We start from the raw sequence: 26,361 nt of genomic DNA, 5'->3' as shown, positions 1-26,361 counted from the left end.
AGCAGACAGCAGCCAAATTGTTGCTCCTTGAGTATATAAGTAGCATTTCTTTAGAGCAGGTATAAGGCAAACCTTTAGTTTAGTAAAAACGAACAGAGTAATGAAGCTTATACACAAATGTGGTGATGAAAAATATACACTATTAATAGACAGTTTTATTTGCTTATTTTGTTACAAGGTATTAAAACCACTATATTACATATGAAGGTCTTTTTGGCATGCAATAATCAGATCAGATAACAGTTAAGACTACACATGCCTCCACACTGCTCACGCAAACAGACATAAAGAGGCTCAAGTCAAATAAATAAATCTTCACTGTCGGTTTCTTAAGCATGTCATGATCGGGTATTGAACGTTTGCATTGATTCAAATAGGCCAAACTGTGCTCTTGAAATCAGTTGCCTGACAAGTATGTCATGATAACTAAAATAGTGAATCAAACATTTCTAAACTTAGAAATCACGTAGTTCTATGTTAAAATGAAACCTTTAAAACTATAGAGGCCAGCAACAAAATTTGGTTCCATCTTGCACAGTGGAATATATTTGTTTTAAAGTCATGCTCTGTGATTTTAGAACAGAAACAGGCAAATAGTTTGACAAGGACAAATAATTATGAGTTATGAGTTTGACTCGTATAACATATTATCAGGAAGTCAATGCATTTACGCCATTACGTTACTGCTAACAAATTAGACATCACAGAGTATGACTGAAAACATTCTGACATAATTTTCTTCAACTAGCTTATCACAAGGAGACACATATATGGGACAACAGGGACAACACTTAATGTAATATTGCCATAATCAAGCATTGTACTCTAATGTGCGTGTAAAAAAAACTTTGTTTGGTCTTGCATGGTTGAAAGTGCAGAGACACTTGGCTACAGTATACTTGTATACTTTTGTGTGTGTGTGTGTGTGTGCGTATGAATTTTTTTTCTCTCTCCAAAAACTCCAGTTTTCATTTTTTTTAATACCACACACCACTGCCGGCTCAGCAGGGCCTTTCTTGCAGTAGTCTAATACTCTGTCTGCTTTGACCAGCAGGAAGCAGTGCAGCATCTCACTTTCTTCTGTTGGAGACACTCTATGAACGCTGCCCTTTCAGCGGGACACCATTCGCACAAACTCTAAAAGAGACAGAGAGAAAATAAATACTGAGACTTTAACTTTAAAACACTGTGCATCTGTTGTCTGCTTTTACTTTTTATTAGCAAGGCCGTAACTCCGTCTTGAACATTGGGGGGACCAACGTGGTTTGCTTTAAGACAAACCATGAGCAAATTCATGTCAACACCATTGCTGAGTATTTTCTCCTTAACTGCAGTGAAAGAAAGACTGGTGCTTCTGACGTCACAAACTACCTTGTAGCCAATCACGTCAACGTGGCGGACTTTAGCATATCATTAACAGCGAACTAGGGGATTCTCGAGAGACTCCAGGGAATCCCGGTAGCCTATATTTGTTGTTGATAAGAAACATCGGGTAGATTTAGCTATATAGCGGGTGTATGATGTTTTGATAAACTGTATGCCTTTCTTCACTGGCGTTCAGAAGGCAGACTGAGATGGCGAACGGGAACATAGCTTGTGTAACATTACCAACACATTATTAGCTGTTTGATAGCATAGTCAAGCAAAAGGCTAATCACATTAATTACCGTTATACGTCCGACTTTGTAAAGAGTGATACTGTTGTTTACCTCACTAAGGTGGTCGAGTGAATCTGTGAGCTGGCATGAATGAGTGGAGGTTGGACTAATTAGCATATTCATGTTTCATGTTAGACTGAATATTTTTTTTAACAGGAAAAAATGTAATTTTTTTTTATCAAAGATGAGTTTTAAGGAATAAAATTATTGACAACAGGGGGACTTATAAAGGAATTAAATACTTAAAGGATTAAAAGGAATTTAAGGGAATAAAGACAAAGAAACAAGAACAGTAAAAGAAGCTCATGGTTTAATAGTAGTTGTGAAGTAATCAGTTAAAACTATTTGAAAAAATAATATATTTTTTAAATATGCACACATTGACTCTTATTCATGTCTAATATGTTGAATACGCAAAATGTTTCTTTTCTCGTTACATTTATGGATGACATGAATCATATAAATTATAGCATATTTTTAATCCAAAACTGAGAATTAATTTTTTTAAGAAGCTTGCACCACTGGATTTTACTGTTAGTCGTTTAACATTTGACCATTAGCTACTTTCATCTTTCCACGCACCTTTTCACTGTTAAATCTAAGCATCTCATTGGAATTCGCACTTGTCTGTGAGCAGTAAGGCCCGCCTTCTTTGCCTTGATTGGCCATCTCAGTCATTTTAGCCTTTGAACGCTTTTAGGGCTTGTTTACACAGAACGTGAGCGAGGCGCTGCAAAAGATGCGAGTGCAACAGTTATACACATCCGTCTAGTGTGTGTTTACATTGAAAAACAATGTAAAAGTTCCGCATTGGAATGGGGAAACGCTGAGGCAGAGCAGCCTAAAATGTTTACTTTTAATTTTTTTTGTCATCCAAACAACAAACAGAGTGGAGCGTAATGAAGAGAGGAAGAGCAGAATCAAGAATAGCAAATATTGGGGGAGACACTTTGACCGTTTCGAATTATTGGGGTTTCTCTCAATGTCTGGTGCGGTTACGGCCCTGCTATAGTGCTACTGAGACTCTTACCTTCAAAGTCTACTCGGCCGTCTCCATTCAAGTCAATGTCTCTCAGTATGTCCTCTAGGTCTCGATGGCCAACCTAACAAAAACAACAAGAATAGATTGGTAAAAATCAGGTGACAGGAACTGTTCAGAAATTTGACTGAACGATTCTGGTATTTTCCCCTCACACAAATCTAATCAAAATGTGGTCACAATGGAGTGTCATTTTATGGAAATTAAACGGTGTGCAAATTTTTCAAAATTGGTAAATCTTCATATTTCAGGTTTTAGAAAAAGTAGCACTTTAATTTACAGTCATATTTCCCCTACATACTATATTTTAATAATTATAATAACTAGGTCTAACCCTGAGTCTTCTACCCCATAAACCTAATCTTAACCCATGTAGTTACCTTATATTACTCAGTATTTTCTTGGTAAACACTGTAAGTACATTGAAAGTGCAGTACTGTAAAATAAAGTGCAACCAAGAAAACATGAGGGAGAGAAACCTAATTGCAGATCAGATAACAGCAGAACTTTTAACAGAGACAGATCTTTTCTTCTGAATTGCGACGTACAACCTTACATTGAAAAAATAAAGTATGTTGGGCTCTTGGTTCTATCCATCGGTTGTTGATTGGATTGGGATAGAGGCGGATCTAAATGCAAGCAGTCCATTGTAAGCAAGGGGCGGGGTTTAAGCTGTTTTCACCAGTGTTGTGTTCTCGAGACCATATAAGAGCCACACAGAATTTGTGAGCAGTAATGTTATGTGATAAAGCACTTACTGTTTGTAATAATTGTAAGTCATAATTATAATAAAATTACCTTTACACCACAGTGTACATGATTCCATGATATATTTGGTTTACTGTTTGATGGTGCCAATTTTATTGTTACGACCAAATATTTTACATATTCTTGAATATCTTTAAAGGGATACTCCACTTTTTTTTGGAAATAGGCTCATTTTACCACTCCCCCAGAGTTAAACAGTTGGGTCTTACCGTTTTCAAATCCATTCAGCCTATATTTTCTGATATTTAGAAGAATATCAGTAACCAGACAGTTTCTGGTCTCATTGACTTCCATAGTAGGAAAAAAAAAATACTATAGAAGTCAATGAGACCAGAAACTGTCTGGTTACTGATATTCTTCTAAAAGAAATTGGCTGAACACATTCGAAAACAGTAAAACCCAACTTTTAACTCTGGGGGAGTGGTAAAATGAGCCTATTTCCAAAAAAAGTGGAGTATCCCTTTAAGTCTGGTTTGAGACCCAACCTTAGGTTATCCAACATCTCTGGTCTCGACTCAGACTCGACTGTCTTTGGTCTCGGACTCGACTCTCTTTGGTCTCGACTCGGACTCAACCCTCTATGGTCTCGGTCTCGACTCGGACTCGAGTGAGCTGGTCTCGACTACAACACTGGTTTTCATCAGAAGATTTATTTGTGAAATTTACATATATATATATATATATATATATATATATATATATTATGCACAGATAATATATTAAAAAAGGATAATTTAATTTCTTGGTCACATTAAGCACATTCTCACAATCCTCCCTATACCAAAAGCACTAACCTGTTGTCCCAGCAGCTTTCTCATAGCTTCCCTTAGCTCTCCTGTGCTTATTTCACCATCTCCATTTGTGTCAAACTGAAAACAATCCATATAAAACATTTGTATATATATATATATATATATATATATATATATATATATATTTCTTAAATGTTTTATTTGTATATTATATTCTTTATATTATACAGACTATATTTATATTATATAACTCTCCACTCACTTCTTTGAAGGCATTTCTGAGCTCTTTTATGCCGATCATGTCCGCTGTCTCGGCAAGGAGTTTAGGTCCCATCAACCCTACAAAGTCCTCGAAATCCACATGGCCACCTACTAAGAAAAACAGACTGATGTCAATATTTTGTAGTGAAAAGACGCAGCTAATAGGATTATGGCTGTGCGCAACCAGAAGCTTACAGTTCATGTTGATCTGCTGGCTCAGTTCTATTAGTTCCATCTCTGTGGGCATGTATCCCATAGTTCTCATGCAGTTCCCCAGGTCTTTACAGCCGATGAATCCATCTTTATCCTTATCAAACTCCTTAAACGCTTCTCGCAACTCTTCAATCGTCAAGACATACCAAACACACGAATGGCACGTTAACACACAAGCTAATAAAACAATAAAATGTTCTAGTTGTAGTTTATACCGGTTTGAAAAAGGTAAAGTTGCTAAAATAAGTTTTCAAGCACATTTGAATCATCTAACTTACCATCAATCTCCTCTGGTCTCAACTCTCGATTCTGTAACAACAAAAGATGAAGGGAAAAAAGTCAAAACAACATAATCAAAGGTTAGATTTTAAAGACAAAACATTCAAAAATCCAAACTCTGTCCCTCACAATAAAATTCAGGTCATCCATGAAATAAAGTTTTTCTGGAGATGGCTTCATTAGCAGAAAACCTTTAACCAGTGATGCATCCAAACCACCCAGAGCAGCCATTGTTGCTTCTACTCGTTCAAAGACACCCAAGGTGTATTAAGACTCGTTTTATAGTGTTTATAGTGCGTTACAAAAAGGTGAGGTGGTCCTGGTCACGTGGCAATGGCATTTCTCCAGCGTCACAGCTAAGTGAACAAATCCCGACAAGTGAGCCGCTTCTGTCCTCATCTAACAGTGACAACCTTTAAAGGCGATGAAGGAAAGAGAAGGAGAAAGATGGAGAACAGAAGCTGCAGCATTCACCATGGGGGAAGAGAGGAGTATAAACATGCTGTCTTTACTGACGTAAGACCATGACATTCACGCACGCACACACATGTAAAATCATGCGACCTATATTGTAAACCAAAACATAGAAGCAATTCATGTGACATAAATACATACGCCTATGCAACAGCATGCAGAATAAGAAAATCTAAGTTGCTTATGTTATTAATATCAAACGTTCCAAGGCAAAGACACACATAAGCAAGTCCATATTTACAGTAACGTATCAATCACAACGTGCATGACACTGCAGTAGGTCTATGTGTGTGTTCGGGTATTTGTTGTTTCTAAATCATTCATTCATTTGGCAGATGCATATTTTTGGGTCACGAGTGACCTGGGACCCTCTATCTCCAATTGACCTCATTCAGTTTGTGGAGTTAGAGCCCACAACCTTTCCTGTTATTAATAATGTAACAATACATTATTGTTAATAATGGCAAATTGCTTCAAAAGTTCAAACGGAACTTACAACTGGTCTTCTGGTCATTTATTTTCAGATACTATATGTCTCTGTTTGATTCCACATCCCAGAACGCCATTTCTTTGTATATAGCTCAAAAATTAAACTATAAGATTATTGCCCCAAAAATCGTCTATCTTTGTTACAACACTTTTTTCCAGGCTCTTGAACATGCTCTATAAAAATGAAAGATACTATTGAATGACACCAGAGAATAGTTCACGATGTGATGTTTATATAAATGCACAAATCACAACAAATATGTTAACATCTATATGTTAGCATTGTTCTTCACTTTCTCTGCATTGCTGTTTTCATATGAATCAAGTAGTCAACATTAATGGTCATAGTCAACAAGACCATCAATTAAGAACAGCAAGTCAGGTCTGTATATGCATTTCAACATTCAATCTTATACATAATACAAACACATGCACTCACAAAACATCACTTTTGTTATTTATACACTGCCACATCACATGTGTTGTGAATGTCACAGAGAAAGGACTGTCTGTCTATGTGTGAATTTGTATGTGCGAGAGAGACGGATAGAGAAAGAAAGCATTCCCATTAATGAAAATAAGCAATCCAGCCAACGTTTTCCATTCATTCATCATAACAGTTTACTGAACACATTGTGTAGACTGGCTCTTCAGATCTATACACTCTCACGGTGACTATAAACAGAGAGGAAGGGAAGGTGAGATTGAGATAGATACAGAGAGAGACAATAAAAAACAACAAAGACATAGAAAAGACATAAAAGACATTATCTGGTTTAATAGCACTGGGAAACAAATTCGGTTAATGTGTTCAGTCTGACTGTCTATGAGGCATATAGTTTGTGAAGTCAAAATTAGTTTTATCAAAAACAGCTTATAGATTAGAGGATTGTGGAAAAAGATAATAAAAGTATCAATGTGCAACATGAAATGTACATATCTACACTGGGCGAAATACATGGTATGGAAACAATTTTGCAAATTTACTCCAATTGCTAGTATATTTCACAATTAATTAAAAAGAAACTGCAAGTAACGCATTAAATTATAAACAATGCATTTTTTTAAGTTGAAAGAATGAAATAGTTTGGAAAATGCACTGTATTCACAACTTCAGTTTTTGTACATTTTATTTTAGTATTTAAGTAATGGACTAAATTGAGGTTTTTCTGGAATCTAGCTAGCCTCAGATGTTTATTAATGTCTGTTGAGTGTGCTAAATATTTTATTGGTAACATTTTCCAAAAATGTCCCCTAACATTAAGAACAATATGTTTATTATAATTTATTAACCTTATTAAAATTTAACAAATCCATGAAATAGTAACACAAAAATGCAAAAAACAACCCCCCCACAAAATTGTAAATAAAACGTACTCAGTTACTAATGTAACCTCGCTTCTCTCTAGAAGAGGGAACGAGGACTGCGTAATATCTTACAAGACACTACAGTAAAAATGCTACAGTAAAAAACGTATAAACGTAGCATTCATATATAAACGTAAACGTAGATATAAAGTTAGAAATGTCTCTAAAATGGTAGTTTTTGGTTAGTAATGGTAATTTTTTACACAATTCGGCGATGACGTCACATGAGGTAGATGTGGTGGAAGGTAGCTTCAGCCTTTCTCAGCTACTAGAACTAGTTCTAGCTCTGACTATGGCGTCTAACTGGGATGAGGAAGAGGTGGCAATTTTTTATTATTATTTTTTTTTGCGCAGCATTTGGTGTACAGTTCAAATAAAAATGTTGGTGTTCAACTTTGCGTTTTAAAAATACAACTACCGTTCTATTTTTGTTTTGCATTAGGCCTACGGGCTATAAAGGAAAACAAATGGACACAAAAGTACACTGACTGTTTGGACATAATACAAGACAGAGTTATTTATTAAATTCATAAAAGAAACAATAATTACAGGAATAGCCTACTAGGCTAAACCTCAAATGTATGCCACAATCAAGACATCAAATGAGGGAGAAACACCCAGGAACTCTGTGTCTTTCCCTGCTATTAATGCTTGAATAACACACCACATCTCCGTCCATTAATAATAATAATGTCTAGTGCGGTGGCTGCATTATATAAACCTACCAACATCTGTTGCCATGATTTTTGGAATGACTTATCGCGAGATGAAAAAAAGACGTTTTAGTCGCATAACATTGGTTAATGGAAACACCGTCATTGCGCGATAGTTTTTTATTGACTGGGCAAAGCTGGCTCGCGTCCTGGCTTGCGGCCGCAGGGAAATAACCTGAGCCCTGAACCGTGTGTTGAAGGATTTAGGCATGTATCCATGTCTTGGTTTGAGTATGACTTTTGAGTCATTTGGCCCAAATTCCATATATGTCACGCTTACTGAGAGCGCTTGTAAATCCCCTATGCGCTTCAGTGAAGCAAGAGCCATAAGAAACACTGTCTTGAATGATAGATGTTGTTTCATGTCTTCCATAGAGTGGCCAGCGGGGCTAGACGTGGGCCAGCGCATCCCTGCTCTTGGAGAAAAACATCAGACAGTGAGCGTTTTCTTGAGACGCAGACAGGTCTACCTGCGCTTTATATAGGCCACCACTGACAAGATGTGGTGAGTGTATGGGTCATCCAATCTGGTTCTGTCTGTTAAAATTAACTTTTGCAAATAACAATCGTGGTCCTGGACAGTGAGTGACCTTGCACATTAAGATAAAATCGCATTTTCTCCAGTCATTGTTAAAGAAACAAGCTAATAAAACTTGCTAACTAGCGTTAGTGAAGCGGCCAAAAGGATCGTTCTGCCACCACCTAAGCTCTGCCCACATAAAAACGTCACCATGCTTGAGATAAAGGCTCTATTGCCCCTTTGCTCAATAGTTTTGCTATTTCAGCTCAAAGTAGATGGGCTACTTCGGTTTTTACTGTAGTTTTGACCCACGCCGTGTAGCGGCAGTACAGATTTAGGCTTTAGATTTTAATAATGCATTACGTAATAAATAAAATCAACACTAACTAAGATTAATAATTGCTTCGGAAGTATTTTTTATGGTTAGTAGCTAGTTTTAAAGAGTTACCGATTATTAATGCTTATTTATTTATATTTAATATTATTACTTTTTCAAACTTATATATATATTGAGGTTATTGCAATCTCTTAAGAAAAAAATTGTGTCTTCCCACTCAGATCTTGCTTTCTGCCAGGTTTATGTTCGGTTCGGTTAACTCTTATTTTGACATTTTGCCTTGTTTCTGTTTTTTCCTGTTTCCCTGCTCTGTTTAGTTTTGGTTTCCTCTCATGTTTCGGTCAATTCTTCTTTCAGGGTTCTTTGCCACGTGAATATATACTCCCTGTTCAATACAGTCTTGTCAGTCCTCGTTTATGAATTATGGTTTTGCTTTTTTTCTCCTACGCTTCTCCTGGGATCTCCTGATTGTTACGAACTATGACAGAGTGGGGAAACAGGAACAAATGTCAAAATAAGAGTTAACAGAAACTAACATGAACCTGACAATATCATGATGCTATGGTAGTTTTATTCACTATGTGGTTGCTGGGTGTTCTGGTTGGTTGCTTACTGGCCCAAATCACAAATCCACCTTCAAATGTCCATTAGATTCATGTCCCATTTCTTTGTTTTATCATCAGTCAGATGAAAATCGTAAGTAAGAAATCACAAGCCGCCTGGTTTTTATCATTAATGTGTAAACTGTAGTGCACGCACCACTAATCACCATTATCTGGAAACGGATGAGAACCAAGGCGTATGCAAATGAAAATAACTGGGACACCTTTCAAAATGTAAATTCACTCCCGTCTTTTGTTTGACGCGCAGAATGAGGATTCCGCAATCAGCATTCATAGAGGCTCTAAGATTGTTCAAAGATTTGCCCTGAAAGCCTGAACAAAGACTGTATGCCCTGATAGTACAAAAATATGGTGGTCTTTACTGATGATTAAAGCTAAAAATAGGTCACTCAGTGAAACAACAACGGAAAAATTGGGCACAAGATGTGCTTGGATTCAAACAAATTGGGAGAAAACATCATGAAACAGAACATAACATACCACTCATTTTTACTTTTTAATCTTTTTGTATACTATGTTTTTTTTTTTCTTTGGATGTCATTAAATGGGGTTATGAAGGGCTCTCAGTAAACATTGGGAATCAGGGCAGTATGAGGTGTTTCATTAGTCATTGGCGCAGACGAGAGGCGGTGGTTTAGGATAAATTAATTATAATAAAATAAAATAATATTACTGAGCCAAAGAAGCTCTGCAAATGGGAGAGAGGAGGGTGTAAATGAGAAACTGTGTGTGTGTTTAAAGAATGGGAGGAGAGTGGGTTTCATTCAGACATGCATATTGGCATTCTCACAGCTGGAGGCCTGGTCTCTAATCTAAACAATCATTTATACAGACAGCTAAAAAGATACCACACACACACACACACACACACACACACACACACTTCAAAGAAGCAGATACACTTTGTTTTGGTCAAAAAACAAACCTCAGACATTCCAGACTGATCTCATGAAATGGCATATGTATGACACGCCAATTCGTATTTCCATTTTTGGCGTGCTATCAACACACATAATTGTTTTTCAGCGTGTTTATGAACGGCGTTGACTTAACGTTACATTACTGTATGTACGTGTAAAAAAAAGGACCAACCCCAACCCCGTCCCGTCCCCGTCACTAGGGTTAATACCATTTATGAGTCTTCCCCTACCATCCTAGGAAAAAAAATATCGCTCCCCAGATGTACGTCTACATTTTGCATCGTTTCGTTCGGACATTTAACGGTGTGTACATACACGCGGAATCACTCAGACATTTAATGGCGTAGACACGCGGATAGCTCAAAATGTGTATAGATAACACACCACTTGACTTGAAAGTGGCATGTATGTTTACGCAAAAGTCATGATGTCGTGTTGGACATTCTGTTGACAATAAGTAACTTCACACAAATATGAAAACTAACTCTAATTAAAGTATTAGAGAATTACTGTAACGGTTAGAACAAGTTGACATGTTGCAAACTAGAGTCAGTAACAGGCCTGTTGGAGGAGCATCAAAATAAAGTGTTAGCAGACATTAAGAGGTTAAGCAGACAGTCTCTACTTAGGTGATATGTAGTTGCAAAGTTACTTATAGTTGTAAGGCCCAGCAAAGGAAGCATCCGATCAGTGGGGAAGGTCTCTGTGTGTTACTGTCTTTCCACATGGCAAAGTAATTTGATTAAATGCAATACATTTTCTCATATGTATTGTCTCGTTATTTCATCTCACTCCAAAATGAAAAAGGTTTTAATGATATTAATAATCAAATGTAAAAATGCATTATGGCAGGTAAATGTATCATGCCAATTTCATAATTCAAATATAATCAATACAATAACATCAAATGCTCTGGAATAAAGAGAAGAGATGCGAACCCAACATTTGGAAATACATGAAGCCGAGAGTCCCGGCGGCTCTCAACATTCACAGGCTGATCTAAGATACAGAAGTGCCCTGATCCTTTTGTTGCATTTCTTTACAGACAGAAATGTCTTTCACATAAACATGGGCTAACAATGGAAATTTGTCTTCAGAGGTTACACTTTTTGAGAGCAGATGACCATTTGCCTGAAAGTCACACCCTTCTGTGTGCAAGATATTTCTGAACTCTCAAGACCCTTATTACCTGTTGGTTTACTTCTTTGGGAATGAGACATTTGTACCAGTCGCACTGATAGATTTAAAATGATAGCAAACATATATAAAAACTATGTGATAATTGTTCATATTAAAACCATATATATTTTGGATGAATTTCAGGTGATCTCGACACGAGTGGGTAGAGGGAAAGAGAGATTAGAATGATTCTGAGATGAGACTTGCGTTTTGAACGGTGCACAAGAATGAGTTCAAATAGTAATGTCCTTTGTTTTCTCAGGGAGTAGCCCTCTCTTCCACTTCTTCCAGTTTTTCCAGTCTTACTTAGTCAACAGAATCTCCAAAGGAGACCATCAAAATAAAATGTTACCTTATATTTGCCTTTATTATAGGAGGATGAAGAGGAAACCACTAGGAGATTTGGTCCAATGAAAAGACCTCAAAGCAGAACTCAAACTTGCAACTGCCGATAAGCAAAATTCATTTTCAGCCGTTTTATTTCTGATTATACGATAACTAAATTATCATTAGGATACGACGATACAAATAGCATATGCATTGTGAAAATGTTATTCTTTTTTTATAATATTTTATGAATTATAAAATTACGTAATTATCCAAACAACACATTAGATAGGCCACTTCACATGTGAACAAAGTCACGTGTGTTCAAATAACTTTGGTCGGAGCCAGATGGCGATACCTTTCGCGCAAAAAATTCAATCCGATTTTTTACCTCTACATCTATAAAATGATGAATAAATAATGTGATTTGGTGTTTTTGTGCTTGTTTATGTTTTTTATTCAATTTTAGAAGGTGCTGTAAATTGAACCTGTACATTTTAGCGTAATTGTACAAAATAGACTATGTTGATTATATATATTCGATATATCGATATATAATACATTAACGAATATGGTCAGTTGGTTTCATTTTCACCCTTCGATCTGTTCCTGTTTGTTTCCTAGTTTCCTTGTTGGTTAATTAGTCCCACACACCTGTTCTGTTTAATCCTGATCACGTCATGTTTATGCTATATATATATATATATATATATATATATATATATATAAAATCGATAAGTAAGCTTTAAAGTAACCATTCAAAATGTTCTGCAAACTTGGCACAAACCACACTTATCCTTGCTTTAAGTGAACCTGCTCTTATGAGTTCTTCAGTAGAGTATACTAAATACATGAATATGGTTCAGTACCATTCAGTACCATTGTATATCTTTATGGTACAGCATCTTAGTACACACATTGTATTAAAGGTGCAGTGTGTGATTTTTAGCGACATCTAGTGGTTCGGTTGCGAGTTGCACTAAGGGCTCAGCCCACTGCTCACCCCTCCCTTTCGAAGAAGCTACGGTGGCTAAAACGGGACAAACATTTCGTTGTCTGAGACAGCAGAAAATATGTTTCCAATATTGACTTGTCGACGGGTTAGTGATTCCTGTAACATACTGTTTTACGGTCAATGACAAGGGTACTAATCAGCTGTCTCACAAACGTAACCAGCACATTTAACGTTATCCCCACATACTGTAGCAAAGCCATAACACAGTGAGGGAGAACTAAGTTATGAAACAATCCTACATATTTTACACCTTTGACAAGGGAAAAGTCACTACTCACAGTGTTTATGGCTAGCTTCTAGCTTTCTGCGGCTTCTCTTTCACGGTAGTGACGAAACGCGCTTTATCGGCTACGGTAGAAACATGATGTCACAATATATCGACCTTCATAGAAGGGTGGTTATGTAGATATAATGTTAATATATAATGTTAATATAAGCTTTAATGTTTCCATGGTGACGCGTCATTGCTTGTCACATGACACAGCACAACCACAACACAGCGCTGAATGAATGATGATCTGCTTTAATGTCGTTGTCCTTTTTTATTAAAATTATTCACAAATGTATTAACTATATCATGAAACACTGATATTCTGATTGTCAGATATGTGCAAGTGATGGGTTTTGTTGTTTATACATCTTTATGACGATTGCGTTAGTTGCGCTGTATGCACAATGGGCGGCGCCATTTTAGTTTGTTTTACAGTGCAGACAATCGGATCTGTTGGATTTACAACATCAATTCCTCCACTTCTCACAAAATACATGAAAGTAAGTGACTGGTGAACTGGGAGAAGAATAGGATCAAATGTTAAGCTACTTACACAATGTGTATCTGATATGAATAAAACGTGTCGTCTTATTATAATGAAAGGATTATTATTGCCGCCTCCATAGACATCAGTGTGTATTTTACAAACTCAAAATCATTGTTTTGCTAGTACTTATGTATATTTAATAGTGCTGTAAAACGATTAAAACATTTAATCGCGATTAATCGCAGTAATGTCATAGTTAACTCGCGATTAATCGCAATTAATCACACATTTTTATCTATTCTAAATGTCTTTTGATTTCTTTTCGTCCCGTTATTTTAATGCTCTTATCAACATGAAAAAGTGGATTGACTTGCTTTGTGCAAATGTTTTTTATTGAAAACAACATTGGCACACTGCGTTCAAATTCTCACTTGGAGCAAATAATCTCTCACACAATGTAACACTGTCCATCAATTAAAATGTGAAAGAAATACTGACGAGGTCCTGATATTGAGGGGGCGGAGAATTCACATCAGCTGTGTGTGTGTGTGTGTGTGTGTGCTTGGCCATCATCAAGCAGTATTTCAGACTGGACGTGCTGCGGTGATGATAGCTCCGTTCACAACGACAAAACACACAGATCAATTTGGTCTTGTCCAGAGTGATTTGGCAACCATGGAACCATTTGGCAACTTTTTAAAAGTACATTTTCCATTCAGAATCTTATTGGCATCCATTTTGGCATCTTGCACTCAAAATTATTTGGCCGGCTCGCAAGCCCAAACGTGTGTGTGCGGCGTGCCTGTTGTTTTGTTTACGTTCAAGCTAGCTCCGCTTGCGCTTTGGTCAACGAAGCAACAAAACGTCCTCGCGTGGTGCAAGCCATTGAAATGAATGGGTTTCATAGTGCAGCGTGCATGTCGCGTCCTGTTGCAAAAGCATGTGAAAGAAAACTACAAAGTTTGCTAGGCCAAAAAGACAGTTAATCGCGCGATAAAAAATTTACGCGATTAAAATGGGTTTGCGCTAACGGCGTTAATAACGCGTTTAACTGATCCTAGTATTTAAATGTCTGAAACCTAAAATAAGCATTATGTGGTTGAAAACACTCAATAGTTGTGACATGACAGCACTGAGTGCGTCCGTCTCTGGCTCAGCGCCAGCCAACGCGCGAGAGCAAGTTTGAATTTAGCAGTTGATGACGTGATGCACTGAACGTTCTAATCACACCGGTGTGATCGTATGCGTAAAAGGGTTAATAGATACTCAAAAATTTTTACACATTGCACCTTTAATGCAGGTTGTAGTTGCTGTCCTTGTCTTTTATTCTGAGCTTAAAACTATTCAAAAACCTTTGAGAAATGTCATAGCCATGCTTTTATATACAAGCCATGATTATGACATCAAAGCTTTTTGAGTGGATACAGAGGCCAATAATGGTGCCTCTGTTTATGTTGCTCGGTTATCTGTGACACACAGATAAATGTTATTTTCTGGCTCTCATTTTGTTCCTTAAGAATCTCTCTCTCTCTCTCTCCCTCACACAAATACGCACATATGCACATCTTTTTATCTGTCATCCTTCATCCATCTCTATTTTCCCCTCGTTTTTCTCCACGAGATGATTCATCTTGGGAAACAGACTCAGGGGCCAAAGCCCTTCTCTGCCGCTTCTCCTCTAATATGTTAGTTTTATCTATCCCTCCGTCCCCTTTTCAAGCTCTCTGTGAATGTGCAACCTACTTTTAACTGTCACCTCTCATCCTATCAGGAGACACAGTCACAAGCTCAACATGTACTCAAACAGTGCAATGCAATCACACAGTATCCTTAAGTATACCTGTACACAAACAAAAATATGCAAAAAATTCAACAGCAAAAGCAGTTCCTAATACTTATTCTATTTATAAAACATTATTGTAACAGGATAAAGATAAGGCAAGACTTGGAAAAAGACTACTACTTTAAAGTGGTTTTCAGGGGGAACTTGTTGAAAAAATGTTGTTTTTTCCCTGTTAAACATAAACATTAATAGATTAAAATAACTAATCATATTTTGTTCAGTTTGGTTTTAAGGAAACTGTTAAATGTGTGCAAATGATATTCGTAACAGAATGAGTCAGTGAGTCAGATTTCCACCCACATTGTTGATTGTTCTTTTTTTTTAGTTTCTTATTAATTCTATTAATTCTATTAATAACCTATTGCTAACTAAAAGTATACGGCTGCATCAAGATCCTCCTCGCCTACGACTGTCCGCCGTAACAATGACAGAAATGTTATTTTGCTTTTGACGAGTGTTTGACAACAGACACAAAAACATATCAGGGGGATGACACACACGCACAAAGTGTTCTGAGACTAAGAATAGCGATAAAGAGAAGGGGAGACCATATCTGGTATAACATTTACGAGATTCACGGAGGGAAAGAGTCGCATCGTCCTCAAAGGACAATTTCGTCAGTCTTATTTCAACACCCGTTATAAGGCAAGAGTTGGGAATTCAGACAGGCCAATAGGGAGTGTGTCATCCATGTTATCTGAAGCCTGTTACACTGCATTTCTGGTAAATTGTGTTTACTCACAAACACACAGCGAGAGACTGTAAACCAGCCTCACTGAATCATGCAGCGTCTGAGGCTGACAGCCTAAACAACATACTTGCAAACAGAAGGTTTCTCTCAGTGCTGTGAGATTCCTTCATGAATGCCAATGAAATAGACCAACATGATGCATAATGGTGATTTTATATGAACTGTTATCAAATTAGGTAATAGATAACAGTGGTTAAGGGCTTAGAAGTAAAAAGGGACTGAGGCAAATGTAGATGAACCATCGCAATATAAACAATGACAGATGGAGGGTTACAGTGAGAAAAGCTCTGACCTCGATGCCGAAATTCATAATTGGTCTCATTTTTCGATGTTTTCTGACTAGCCGGCAGTTAATTTGACCCTATAATCTAACAAGTGGTGTTTTTTTTTTACTATTTGTAGCCTACATTGAGAATAGCTCTGACCTTGGAGCCGGATATTATTATTCGGTCTGATCTTGTCTGTGTTTTATCACTAACCATCCAGTTTGTTTCCACCCTCAAAAAGGAGTCTGAAATGTAGCAATGTGGTTTTAATAGCTTTCTGGATAACAATAATAGGACGACCCACGTTAGTGTAGCTGCAAATGAATGCGTGTGTGTTTGTGTGTGATGTTTTATGACCGCATCAAAGTCATTGTGTCGGTGCCATCAGAACAGCGTTTAATCATTTATACACAGGATCTCTTTCGGATATGCCTAAAAAAGATTTGCATTTCACAGACGGACGTTGTATTTATCCATTCAGCCTTTCGGGTGTCTAAAGCAACAAAGGAGCACCCGGAGCTCATCCTTCCGGCAAAGACTCTTTTATTATTAATGCAATTGATTTTCAAAGCAAACTTTTGTGATTTGTGTATACTGAAGAGAAGCTTCCACGACGTTCTAGACAGCCATTTCATCAGTGGCAACTAACAGATGTTTGCTGTCAGAAAGCGTTTCATCAAGTAGGAAACACTGAGATACATTGTGAAATTAAATCGCTCATTATATGTTCCTTAATTAAAAGCATCTTCCTGGGTTAACATGTTTTGTTGATCCTGGAACAACATGCCTGTAGAAAAATGTTATCCATATAACTACCCCTAAACCTCTCCCTAAAATTAGAAATGAATAATGGTGATGTAGAAGCACTTATCCTGGTTGTAAGCCTAAACTTATCCTTCAAATCTGATTGGTTGATTGTAATGTTGTTCGAGGATCAGCAAATGAGGATCCAGGAACATGTTGCACTTGGTGAAATCCGTTTTTGTAATTTGGTACTCAAGACACAGATACTGTTTCATAATATGGTATCATATGCCAAGATATTGTGTGCGATAATCAGAGTTGAATGGTAAACTAGTCTCGGCAGACAAATTCGTGATTCCCACAGGCAGCTATTTTCAGACTTGAATGGGAAAAGAATGAAATCTGTGTAACTGTTTGTTCAAATTGTGTTTCAATTACATATTTCAAATCAGTAATAATAATAATGAATTGTGTTTCTCATAACAAATCAGTCAACAAAATTGTATTTTTCAGAATGGTCCAGCAAATGCGAATTCATATTGTTGAATAAATAAATGTGATTGGCTCTTTTAACTGTAAAGATGTGGTCACATTTACCTTGCAAATTATTCTGGGTTAAATCCAGTGATTTCAACAGGAATTCAAAAAACAAGCAATTCGAAAGATTGTACACATCAGCGGGTTCAATTGGTCTTGTGGATTCACCGCAGTGACGGAAAGAAATCAGTTTGTTGTAACTAATTGACAATAGACAAAGGACTTTTCGGCCCGCAAAACTGTACAGAAATGTTGCTAAAGTTGCAGCATGCACCTTCATTTCTTAAACAACCATGAAGGAAGGCACATCATTGGCATATTCCAGGATGAAAATGTCACGATTCATCAGGCTCAAACTGTGAAAGAATGATGTAGAGCAGGGGTTCTCAAACATTTTGGTGCCAGGGACCCCTTTCAGGGGAAAAAAAATTCCAAGGACCCCCCTCATATTTATAACAGTTATTGAGCACAAAGTTAATGTGTGAGCGGCAAATGAAATATTTTTGCACAAAATGAATGGTCTCCACCCAGGGTAGGCTATGCAGGAATTTCTAAATAGCCTACTGAGGTAACGAAAGTGATCTTGCTAGGAATCATATGATCCCTCACTTAGGAATTTTTGATGTTCTTGATCTACACATGTGCATTTTAAGGTGTTTTAAGGCCCCACAATCGGATAACTATAGATTTAGTAGAAGCATGTCAGTCAGTGGCATACATTTTTTTTTTTTTGTCAAGATGTCACGAAACACAATCACATATTCCAATCAGGAATGGCCTTAAAAGAGAAATGTTTCAATAATTAGGCCTATTCTGCACACAAATAAAGCCCATAAGCCTATAAATACAATGATAATGGCATTATGTTTAATAGGTGCGTGCGTTGTTAATTTGAGCTACTGTAATTAGCTAAAAAAAACCATGCAGTATATGTTAAATATAATCCATAATGTTAATCTCATGGGCACAGTATGTTTCTATTGACCTGCTTTTTCCTTTGTTAAAGTTGAGCTTGATTAATACTTTGCAAACTGATTGTTTCAGTCGTTTTTTAAAACTTTTATCTAAAACAGCTGTTTAGTTTATGTTAATTAAGGCCTACATCTTATCTCGCACTTTATGACCGTTGACTGAAACGTCGTGCGGGGAACTTTGAGTTCACTCCGACTCAAACATTTTGACATTGACGAGCTATCGTTGTTAGTCTGCTGAAGCACCTCAGACGAGAAGGTCAGTATCATCGCGATGTGCATCCTTGCAACCTCAGTTGTGGGTACGGCCCTGTCACTATGCACTTTTATTTTGATAATGATCAGACTTCTAATGTCAAATCTACAGTAGCAGTGCTAGAACTGACTATTGTGCGCGCACGCGAGACGCCGGCGCGCAATTACATGGGAATTTTTCCTCAGCAGTGGAAACAGGAATACTCTTATTTATGGTCATAGATAAGACAAGAGTGCATCATCCGAAACGGTAAAGTGTCCATTTTTTTATTTGTGTATAGGCTACATTATAAATGACTACAAAATGTCATGCCTTTTAAAAATACAGAAAAGAACCGGATGCGGGTTCATGCCGTCTCTCTGTCTCCTTTCTGGCGCACGTCCCGCAAAATCAACAGCAGTGAATGGTCTACTTGACGCACAGACATAGATTATCTATCTATAGAAAACTTTAAGTGTCTACTTTGTATTGTTTTATGTTAAATGCTTTATATAAGTTACTTAGGAATAAACAGCATGTTTTCAGATGATAAAGAAAACATGACTTATAGCATGGAAAAAAACGTTAGGTTGTAAATTATTTCGCGGACCCCCTTGTTTTAGCTCGCGGACCCCTGACCCACTTTGAGAACCACTGATGTAGAGTACAGACCTTAAATTCACTATAAGACTTTTGGATGTGCTGAATCCGAAAAAAGGGTACAAAAGCTGTCACTGTGGCTGTACCTTTTCAAAAGGTTCACTTTTGTACCTAAGGGTGCATATTGGTACCTTAATGGTACATATTAGCACTTAAAATGTACCATTAAGGTACCAATATGCACCCTTTAGGTACAAAAGTGTACCTTTTGAAAAGGTACAGCCCCAGTGACAGCTTTTGTACCTTTTTTTTCTGAGAGTTGCAATGTCCATAAAAGATCTTGACCATAAATGTATTCTTGATGGTGATAGCATCACAACATTTATTTCCATCAAAAGGCGCATCATTTTTTGCTCAAGATCTTGATCTATTGCCAAAGATATAACATTCTAGAAAGATAATAATCACTTCAATAATGATCCGATCTTAGACTATAGACTCCCATTAACCGATTTAAATCCAAACAGTGATTTTTGTTTTGTTTTTTTTTTATCCGGGCAGTGTATTTGTGCAGTAGGCTGCCATTCTAAATTTTGTTTAAAAGAAAATGCTGCTGCAACACTATACGACGAAAACAAAATGGATAAATTATGCTTAAAATTTTCAATTTTCATTAAATGTGTCCTCTTTGGATTCATTTGATCAAATGGAATATGATGATATCCATTATTTTCCACACAATGGCTTTGTCTGTCCACCATTGTGAATTTAAAACTTACACTTTTTAACTATTTAAACATTCCAGGAAGGTTAATGTTGACATTCAGCAAATAATAATATCATAAGGAAATTTCAAGAATGTTGTTCTAATGATATTTTCTGTCAACATTATGAGAAGTGGGTTAAAACAATGTTCTGATAATGTTCTCAGAAAAAACAGCATCATAAACACATTCCAAGTTATGAATATTAATAATGTTATAAGAAATGTTAGGCTATTTAAAGAACGTTTTATCTTACATTACATTAAAAAAAATGTGAATGAACGTTCCATGTTAGCTAAGATTCCACCATATGAACTAGCATTTTTTACATATACGACGTTTAAGCACACCATGACTGACTAATAACATGCTAGTAGCATAAAGTTTGTCATTGCCCTTACTGCTTACAAAAGATATTTAAATAACAGCACTTTCAAAAGTCGTATTCTCCGTGTGTGTTCCAGCCTTACCTGTCCAAACACTGAGCTGAGGTATGGGCGCAGGTTGAAATCCGCTTCAGAAGATGCTGCGCTGGACCGCCCTGATCTCCGGGAGGAGCGGCTGGAGGATGCGGGCACCGGCGAGGATGAGGCGGTGGAGGGGGGACACGCCTCTCTGCTCGCTGACGACCCCGGTCGAGTCAGACGTGGTGACTCAAAAAAGAGAGCCGTTTCGTCCCTGGACTCGGAAAAAGACTGAGTTCTGGTGGGCATGCGAGCGGCGTGAGAGTGTTTGGGTCGGGGCTCTTGGGGCAGGTCGTCCCGGGTGGACCGGTGGTGGTGATGGTGATGATGATGACGATTATGATGATGATGATGGTGCCGTCTGGCTGTCCTTCGTTCCCTTCCACCTGGAAGCTCTGACAGGTCTTCCTGACTGTGAGCAGTTGAAAGAGCGTGTCCATGGGAGTGGGAGTATTGTGGGTGGCTCTTCTCTGCGCTATTCCGGGTACCGACCAGTGAGGGGTGACACAGGGGTCTCCGCGAGCTCGCATCGCCGTCCCCCGGCTCCGCTCCAGATGCCGCCGCGGATCGCTGATGGTGTGTCCGCCGGGCTCCGGGATGATCGTGAGGCTGAGCCGCGCTTCTGGCCGGTGCGGAGGATCTCAGTAAAGAGGTCGTCGATTCGCTTTTGGGGAGCGTGAAACTCATCCTCAGCTTAGTAAAATGCCCTTGGAGGTAAAGGCTGAACTCTGAGGTCACTCATTATTACCGTTTGAATAGAATAGCCCAGCGTTGAGTGCTGAGAGTACATCGGCACCTCCTCGATGGCATGTTGAAACGATGCTGTCGAGATCTCCTCTCTGAGTTGGTGCCACCTGATTGCTCCGTATAAGAGCTATTCTGGTAGGACGCGTAGGTAAGGGGAGATGGGCTCGGAAATAAACCAAAAAAGATTCAGAGAGAGAGAGAGAGAGAGAGAGAGAGAGAGAGAGAGAGAGAGAGAGAGAGAGAGAGAGAGAGAGAGAGAGAGAGAGAGAGAGAGAGAGAGAGAGAGAGAGGACACGTGGAACGTATGGTGTGCATCATATCACATGTGGGTGACACAACACAACATGCAATGTATGGACCAAAAACTTGTGAAAAAAGGATCCCTCTCTCATTTTCCATTTGTGATATTTTGTTAAGGATACTTCATATGCATAAGAGAGTGGGATGGATTCATTTAAATACTAATTTATGTTAATCAATGTCAACCCCTTATGGACATAATTAAAGACTTTCCTAAACACATTAAATATTAACCTGGTTCATAGAAGCAAAGCATTATGTATATTCGGAGGTAACTTGTTTAAAGATAATATATATTGCCTATAATAGTTTGCATGTTTATGGAAAATATTTAATATTTAATAAGGCCCTAAGGTAAACTTTGAAGTTATAGACAAAATATAAATAAAGTTTATAATGCATGTTAAAAACAAAAACAAACATGTATTCAATAGCTTATTCAATTATGTAAACTTCTGAGGTAACAGGTTGATCAGATGAAATGTAAATAAAATCATTTATAATTTATGTCCTGACACTGTACAACTGAAAATGCCTTTTCTATTCAATAAAATTGTGGCAACAGATTACAAGAAATATTATTATTTAAATTGAACACATTATAATTGAGTAATCATTAAACAAATTATTCCTTAAAAGTTAACCATTTAAAATGAGTAAAGTTTACACCAAAAAATAAACAAAAATATCTGAATAACAGATACCTTTATCAAAGATGAGAACTCTTTTATTTTGCCAACATTGAAGACACCTGATGTTAACAAGCAGAATCACTGAAGGAGAAAACCTTAATTTTAAAACACCTAAAACAAACACTGATCACTATAATGGTGACTTAAATGTATTTTTTTTTTAAGTTTTACTAATTTTAAATGGTTAACTTTTAAGGAATTAATTTGATTAATTATTACTCAATTCTAATGTGTAACATTGAAATAATAAAATTGCTTGTAATCTGTTGCCACAATTTTTTTGATTAGATAAAGCGCAACTCTCAGAAAAAAAGGTACAAAAGCTGTCACTGGGGCTGTACCTTTTCAAAAGGTACACTTTTGTACCCAAAGGCTGCATATTGGTACCTTAGTGGTACATATTATTGCCTAAAATGTACATATTAGCTCATGAAATGGACATATTAGCACCTAAAATGGACATATTAGCTCATGAAATGGACATATTACCACCTAAAATGTACATATTAGCACCTGAAATGTACATATTAACACTTAAAATGTACTTATTAGCTCATGAAATGGACAAAAGTTTACCTTTTGAAAAGCCCCAGTGACAGCTTTTGTACCTTTTTTTCTGAGAGTGTACAAATTCTGAGCTAACTGTTTTTTCACAAAATGTATTTAATATTTGATTATTTTCAGTATTGATAATCACATTTCAACTTAAAATTAGAGTGGCTTATAATGACAAAGGTAAAAACATGAGATCAAAAACACTTGGCAGAAGAGTTTGACATTGACTTCACTTTGACATTCAGACCTTTCTAAGCCCAGAAATATTCCCAAAAATGACCAAACGAGTCAATCACGATCACATAACTGTTACTAAGAAAATCTAAAATAAAACAAAAATCAGCAAGAAAATCTAAAATCAGTTTGTGCAATATACAGAAGTTTGAACTGTTCTTTTTTGTAACTTGTGCATCTGCTCAATATCAGAATCATATCCATGAACCAGGAGGACTGCAATCATGAGATAAAGAATAATAAAACGATTTTTTATTGTATTTTCAATGCTCAATTTGTTCAGTTTAGTCTTCAGTTTTTTTTTTTGTTTTTTTTTTTGTTTTTTTGCTTTTTTTTTTCAGTTCCACCATCTTGAATGTGCTCTGTGTCCCCGGGGTGGTAAAGTTTTCAGAACGCATCATGTTGAGGAGTCTTCATTCGCCCACAGATTTTCACTTGATTAAACACAAAATCCCATTGCACAGCATGTGCAGGACATCCCAGCCTCAGGCCACTCCATGGTCCATTTATTCCTTATGAACCAGAACTGAGATAACCTGCATAAAACATGACATTTAAACTCAAAAGTTCACCTCTGCCTTGCACATTTCCAAGCCTTACTTCTGAAACCCATCTTCAAAAGATGTATGCAAACATACATAACATAAAATGTAAGGCTATAATCTATAGAGTTATTAGGAAATTGAGACATTTTTGTTCTTCTTTGCCTATATAAATCATGCATGAAATGAAAGAGTTATTAACATTTTTTTTATAACAGAATAAAGTACAGTACTAAGAGAACATCTTAGAATCTGATTATCCATCAGAGAAAATCAACCTATTTCTCAATAAGTACAATTCTCCTCAATTCCTCAATAACCTGAATTCACATAAAGCATAAAAATATTCTTCAATTTTCTTCAGTTCATATAGCCTATGTCTGATGGACGATGCATTTCAGGTTCTTTCAGCAAATGGCCTTACTAATAGGGTTTACAGACCTAAGATGTTGAATCTGCACTTGTCTTTGTATATAGGCTGTATAAATGTTTATTTTCTTCTAAATATTCATGAATGATGAGTGTTGCCAAAATAAATGTTGTCTAATGCAAAATTTAATTTGACATTTTAGCATCTTTTGTCATGCTCACTTTTGTTGTTGCATTCACCCATGTTGTTAGGTTACAAATTCTATGGTGCATGCGTGCGTGTGTGTCTTGTCTGCTATAGTGCTCAGGGAATGTGCCCTGCAGTGTCCCTGTCTGCTTCATAATGTCGCTTCACTATGTTGCCAACCTCCAACAGCTGTCACGGTTTTCTCTCTCAGACACAGCTATTGGTAAAAGGTGCCCTTTTGTGTTGATGTAGACCTTGCTCATCCAATTAAAAATCCTAACCTTGACCTTCAGAAGATGAGTGGAAACATTCATCCATTAGCTGCTCGTTCAGACGCCCTGTCACTTCCATCGAGAAATGACTGTCTAGCTCCCCCTTGCGGCAATCTAACTACATCGCAATAGGCTGATGAACGTTTCTGTGCAATTGCAATCATTACCACACAGAAAGTCTTTTTAAAATGTAATATATTTTTACTTGAGCGCTACGAAAGAAGTAAGACGGGTGAAGGGTCAAACGCTTTCGTCTAGAGCATGTTTACATAAAACATTAGTGGAAAAGCAGCGAAGTGGAATAAAAAAAAAACAAAACAAAACAAAAACGTTCTATATGTGAACTATACACTCACCTAAAGGATTATTAGGAACACCATACTAATACTGTGTTTGACCCCCTTTCACCTTCAGAACTGCCTTAATTCTACGTTGCATTGATTCAACAAGGAGCAGAAAGCACGAAGATCACGTTCCACCACATACCGAAGATGCTCTATTGGGTTGAGATTTGGTGATTGTGGGGGCTATTTTAGTACAGTGAACTCTCATTGTCATGTTCAAGAAACCAAGTTGAAATGATTCAAGCTTTGTGACATGGTGCATTATCCTTCTGGAAGTAACCATGAGTGGATGAGTACATGCGGTGGCCATAAAGGGATGTACATGGTCAGAAACAATGCTCAAGTAGGTTGTGGCATTTAAAGGATGCCCAATTGGCACTAAGGGGCCTAAAGTGTGCCAAGAAAACATCCCCCATACCATTACACCACCACCCCCACCCTGCACAGAGGTGGATCCATGTTCTCATTCTGTTTACGCCAAATTCTGACAGAAATCTCATCAGAGACTCATCAGACCAGGCAACATTTTGACACTCTTCAACTGTCCAATTTTGGTGAGCACACCCCTAAATGCATTGAAGCACCTGCCATATGATTGGTTGATTAGATAATTGCTTTAATGAGAAATTGAACAGGTGTTCCTAATAATCCTTTAAGTGAGTGTTTATAGTAGCTATAGCTACCCATCTACCCATGTGGTCCAGATCAAATCTTTACCAACCCGCCAATTGGGAAAATAATCTGTTTTGAGAAAAGCGTTTCATTAAACTATTCATCAGAATGATGCGACAACCCAGCTAATGAGGAACATTCTCCGAATTTTGTCTTCTTTAGAGTTATGAACAAAAAAAAAAAACTTCCACTAACGTTAATAGCATGTTTGTTCAAGTTATCTTTCTTTAATAATATTATAACCATGCAAGAAAAAAGTTTGTTTTTTTAAACCTTCAAAACCCGTACAGTTTTGAATGTTCAGAGAACATGAACAATATGAACATTAGCATATTTGGTTAGCAGTGAAGTGTGTCTTCTGCTGGGAATTGAATTTGACGTTTTACATGTACATGAAAACGTAGTTTGGAAAGTCATTCTAATGATTTTCTGCAGTATTAAGGTCTCATGAATACTGACTGAATATTAGATCTGCAACCTCTGCAAAATGGAATCCGGAGAACAGAAATGGACTGTAGGTGGATTGCATCTGCCTTTTATCTACCGTTTCATTCATCTACTATTTATCTCTCCCTTCTG

General features: G+C 37.1%; 1 protein-coding gene across 3 annotated transcripts; it reads right to left on the bottom strand.

The window, feature by feature from the left end:
* Positions 1-120: 120 nt before the first annotated feature.
* On the bottom strand, positions 121-21,795 carry cabp1a (calcium binding protein 1a). 3 transcript variants are annotated; one of them, XM_089119474.1, is made up of 7 exons: positions 20,875-21,795; positions 4,970-5,000; positions 4,674-4,868; positions 4,480-4,589; positions 4,260-4,334; positions 2,689-2,761; positions 121-1,137 (listed from the first exon to the last, which is right to left on the bottom strand). In XM_089119474.1, exons 1-7 carry the CDS (start codon positions 21,553-21,555, stop codon positions 1,112-1,114), a joined length of 1,191 nt encoding a protein of 396 aa, XP_088975600.1. In that variant the 5' UTR covers positions 21,556-21,795; the 3' UTR covers positions 121-1,111. The 3 variants fall into 3 exon arrangements, with proteins under 3 accessions (XP_088975600.1, XP_088975601.1, XP_039519346.1); XM_089119475.1 differs by having other exon boundaries at positions 4,674-4,817; positions 20,875-21,794; XM_039663412.2 differs by lacking the exon at positions 20,875-21,795 and adding an exon at positions 5,100-5,805 and having other exon boundaries at positions 4,674-4,817.
* Positions 21,796-26,361: the final 4,566 nt, after the last annotated feature.

Source organism: Pimephales promelas, chromosome 14 (assembly GCF_988280905.1).
Source record: "Pimephales promelas chromosome 14, fPimPro1.hap1.1, whole genome shotgun sequence".
NCBI lineage: Eukaryota > Metazoa > Chordata > Actinopteri > Cypriniformes > Leuciscidae > Pimephales > Pimephales promelas.
This window is presented reverse-complemented; position numbering and strand designations above follow the sequence as displayed.

Coding starts and splice junctions, on each gene's coding strand:
- cabp1a (XM_089119474.1), bottom strand. CDS start 21,555: ATGAGTTTCACGCTCCCCAAAAGCGAATCGACGACCTCTTTACTGAGA. Junction 4,869..4,969: donor GAGACCAGAGGAGATTGATG/GTAAGTTAGATG, acceptor TTGTTTTATTAG/CTTGTGTGTTAACGTGCCAT. Junction 1,138..2,688: donor CGGCCGAGTAGACTTTGAAG/GTAAGAGTCTCA, acceptor TGTCTCTTTTAG/AGTTTGTGCGAATGGTGTCC.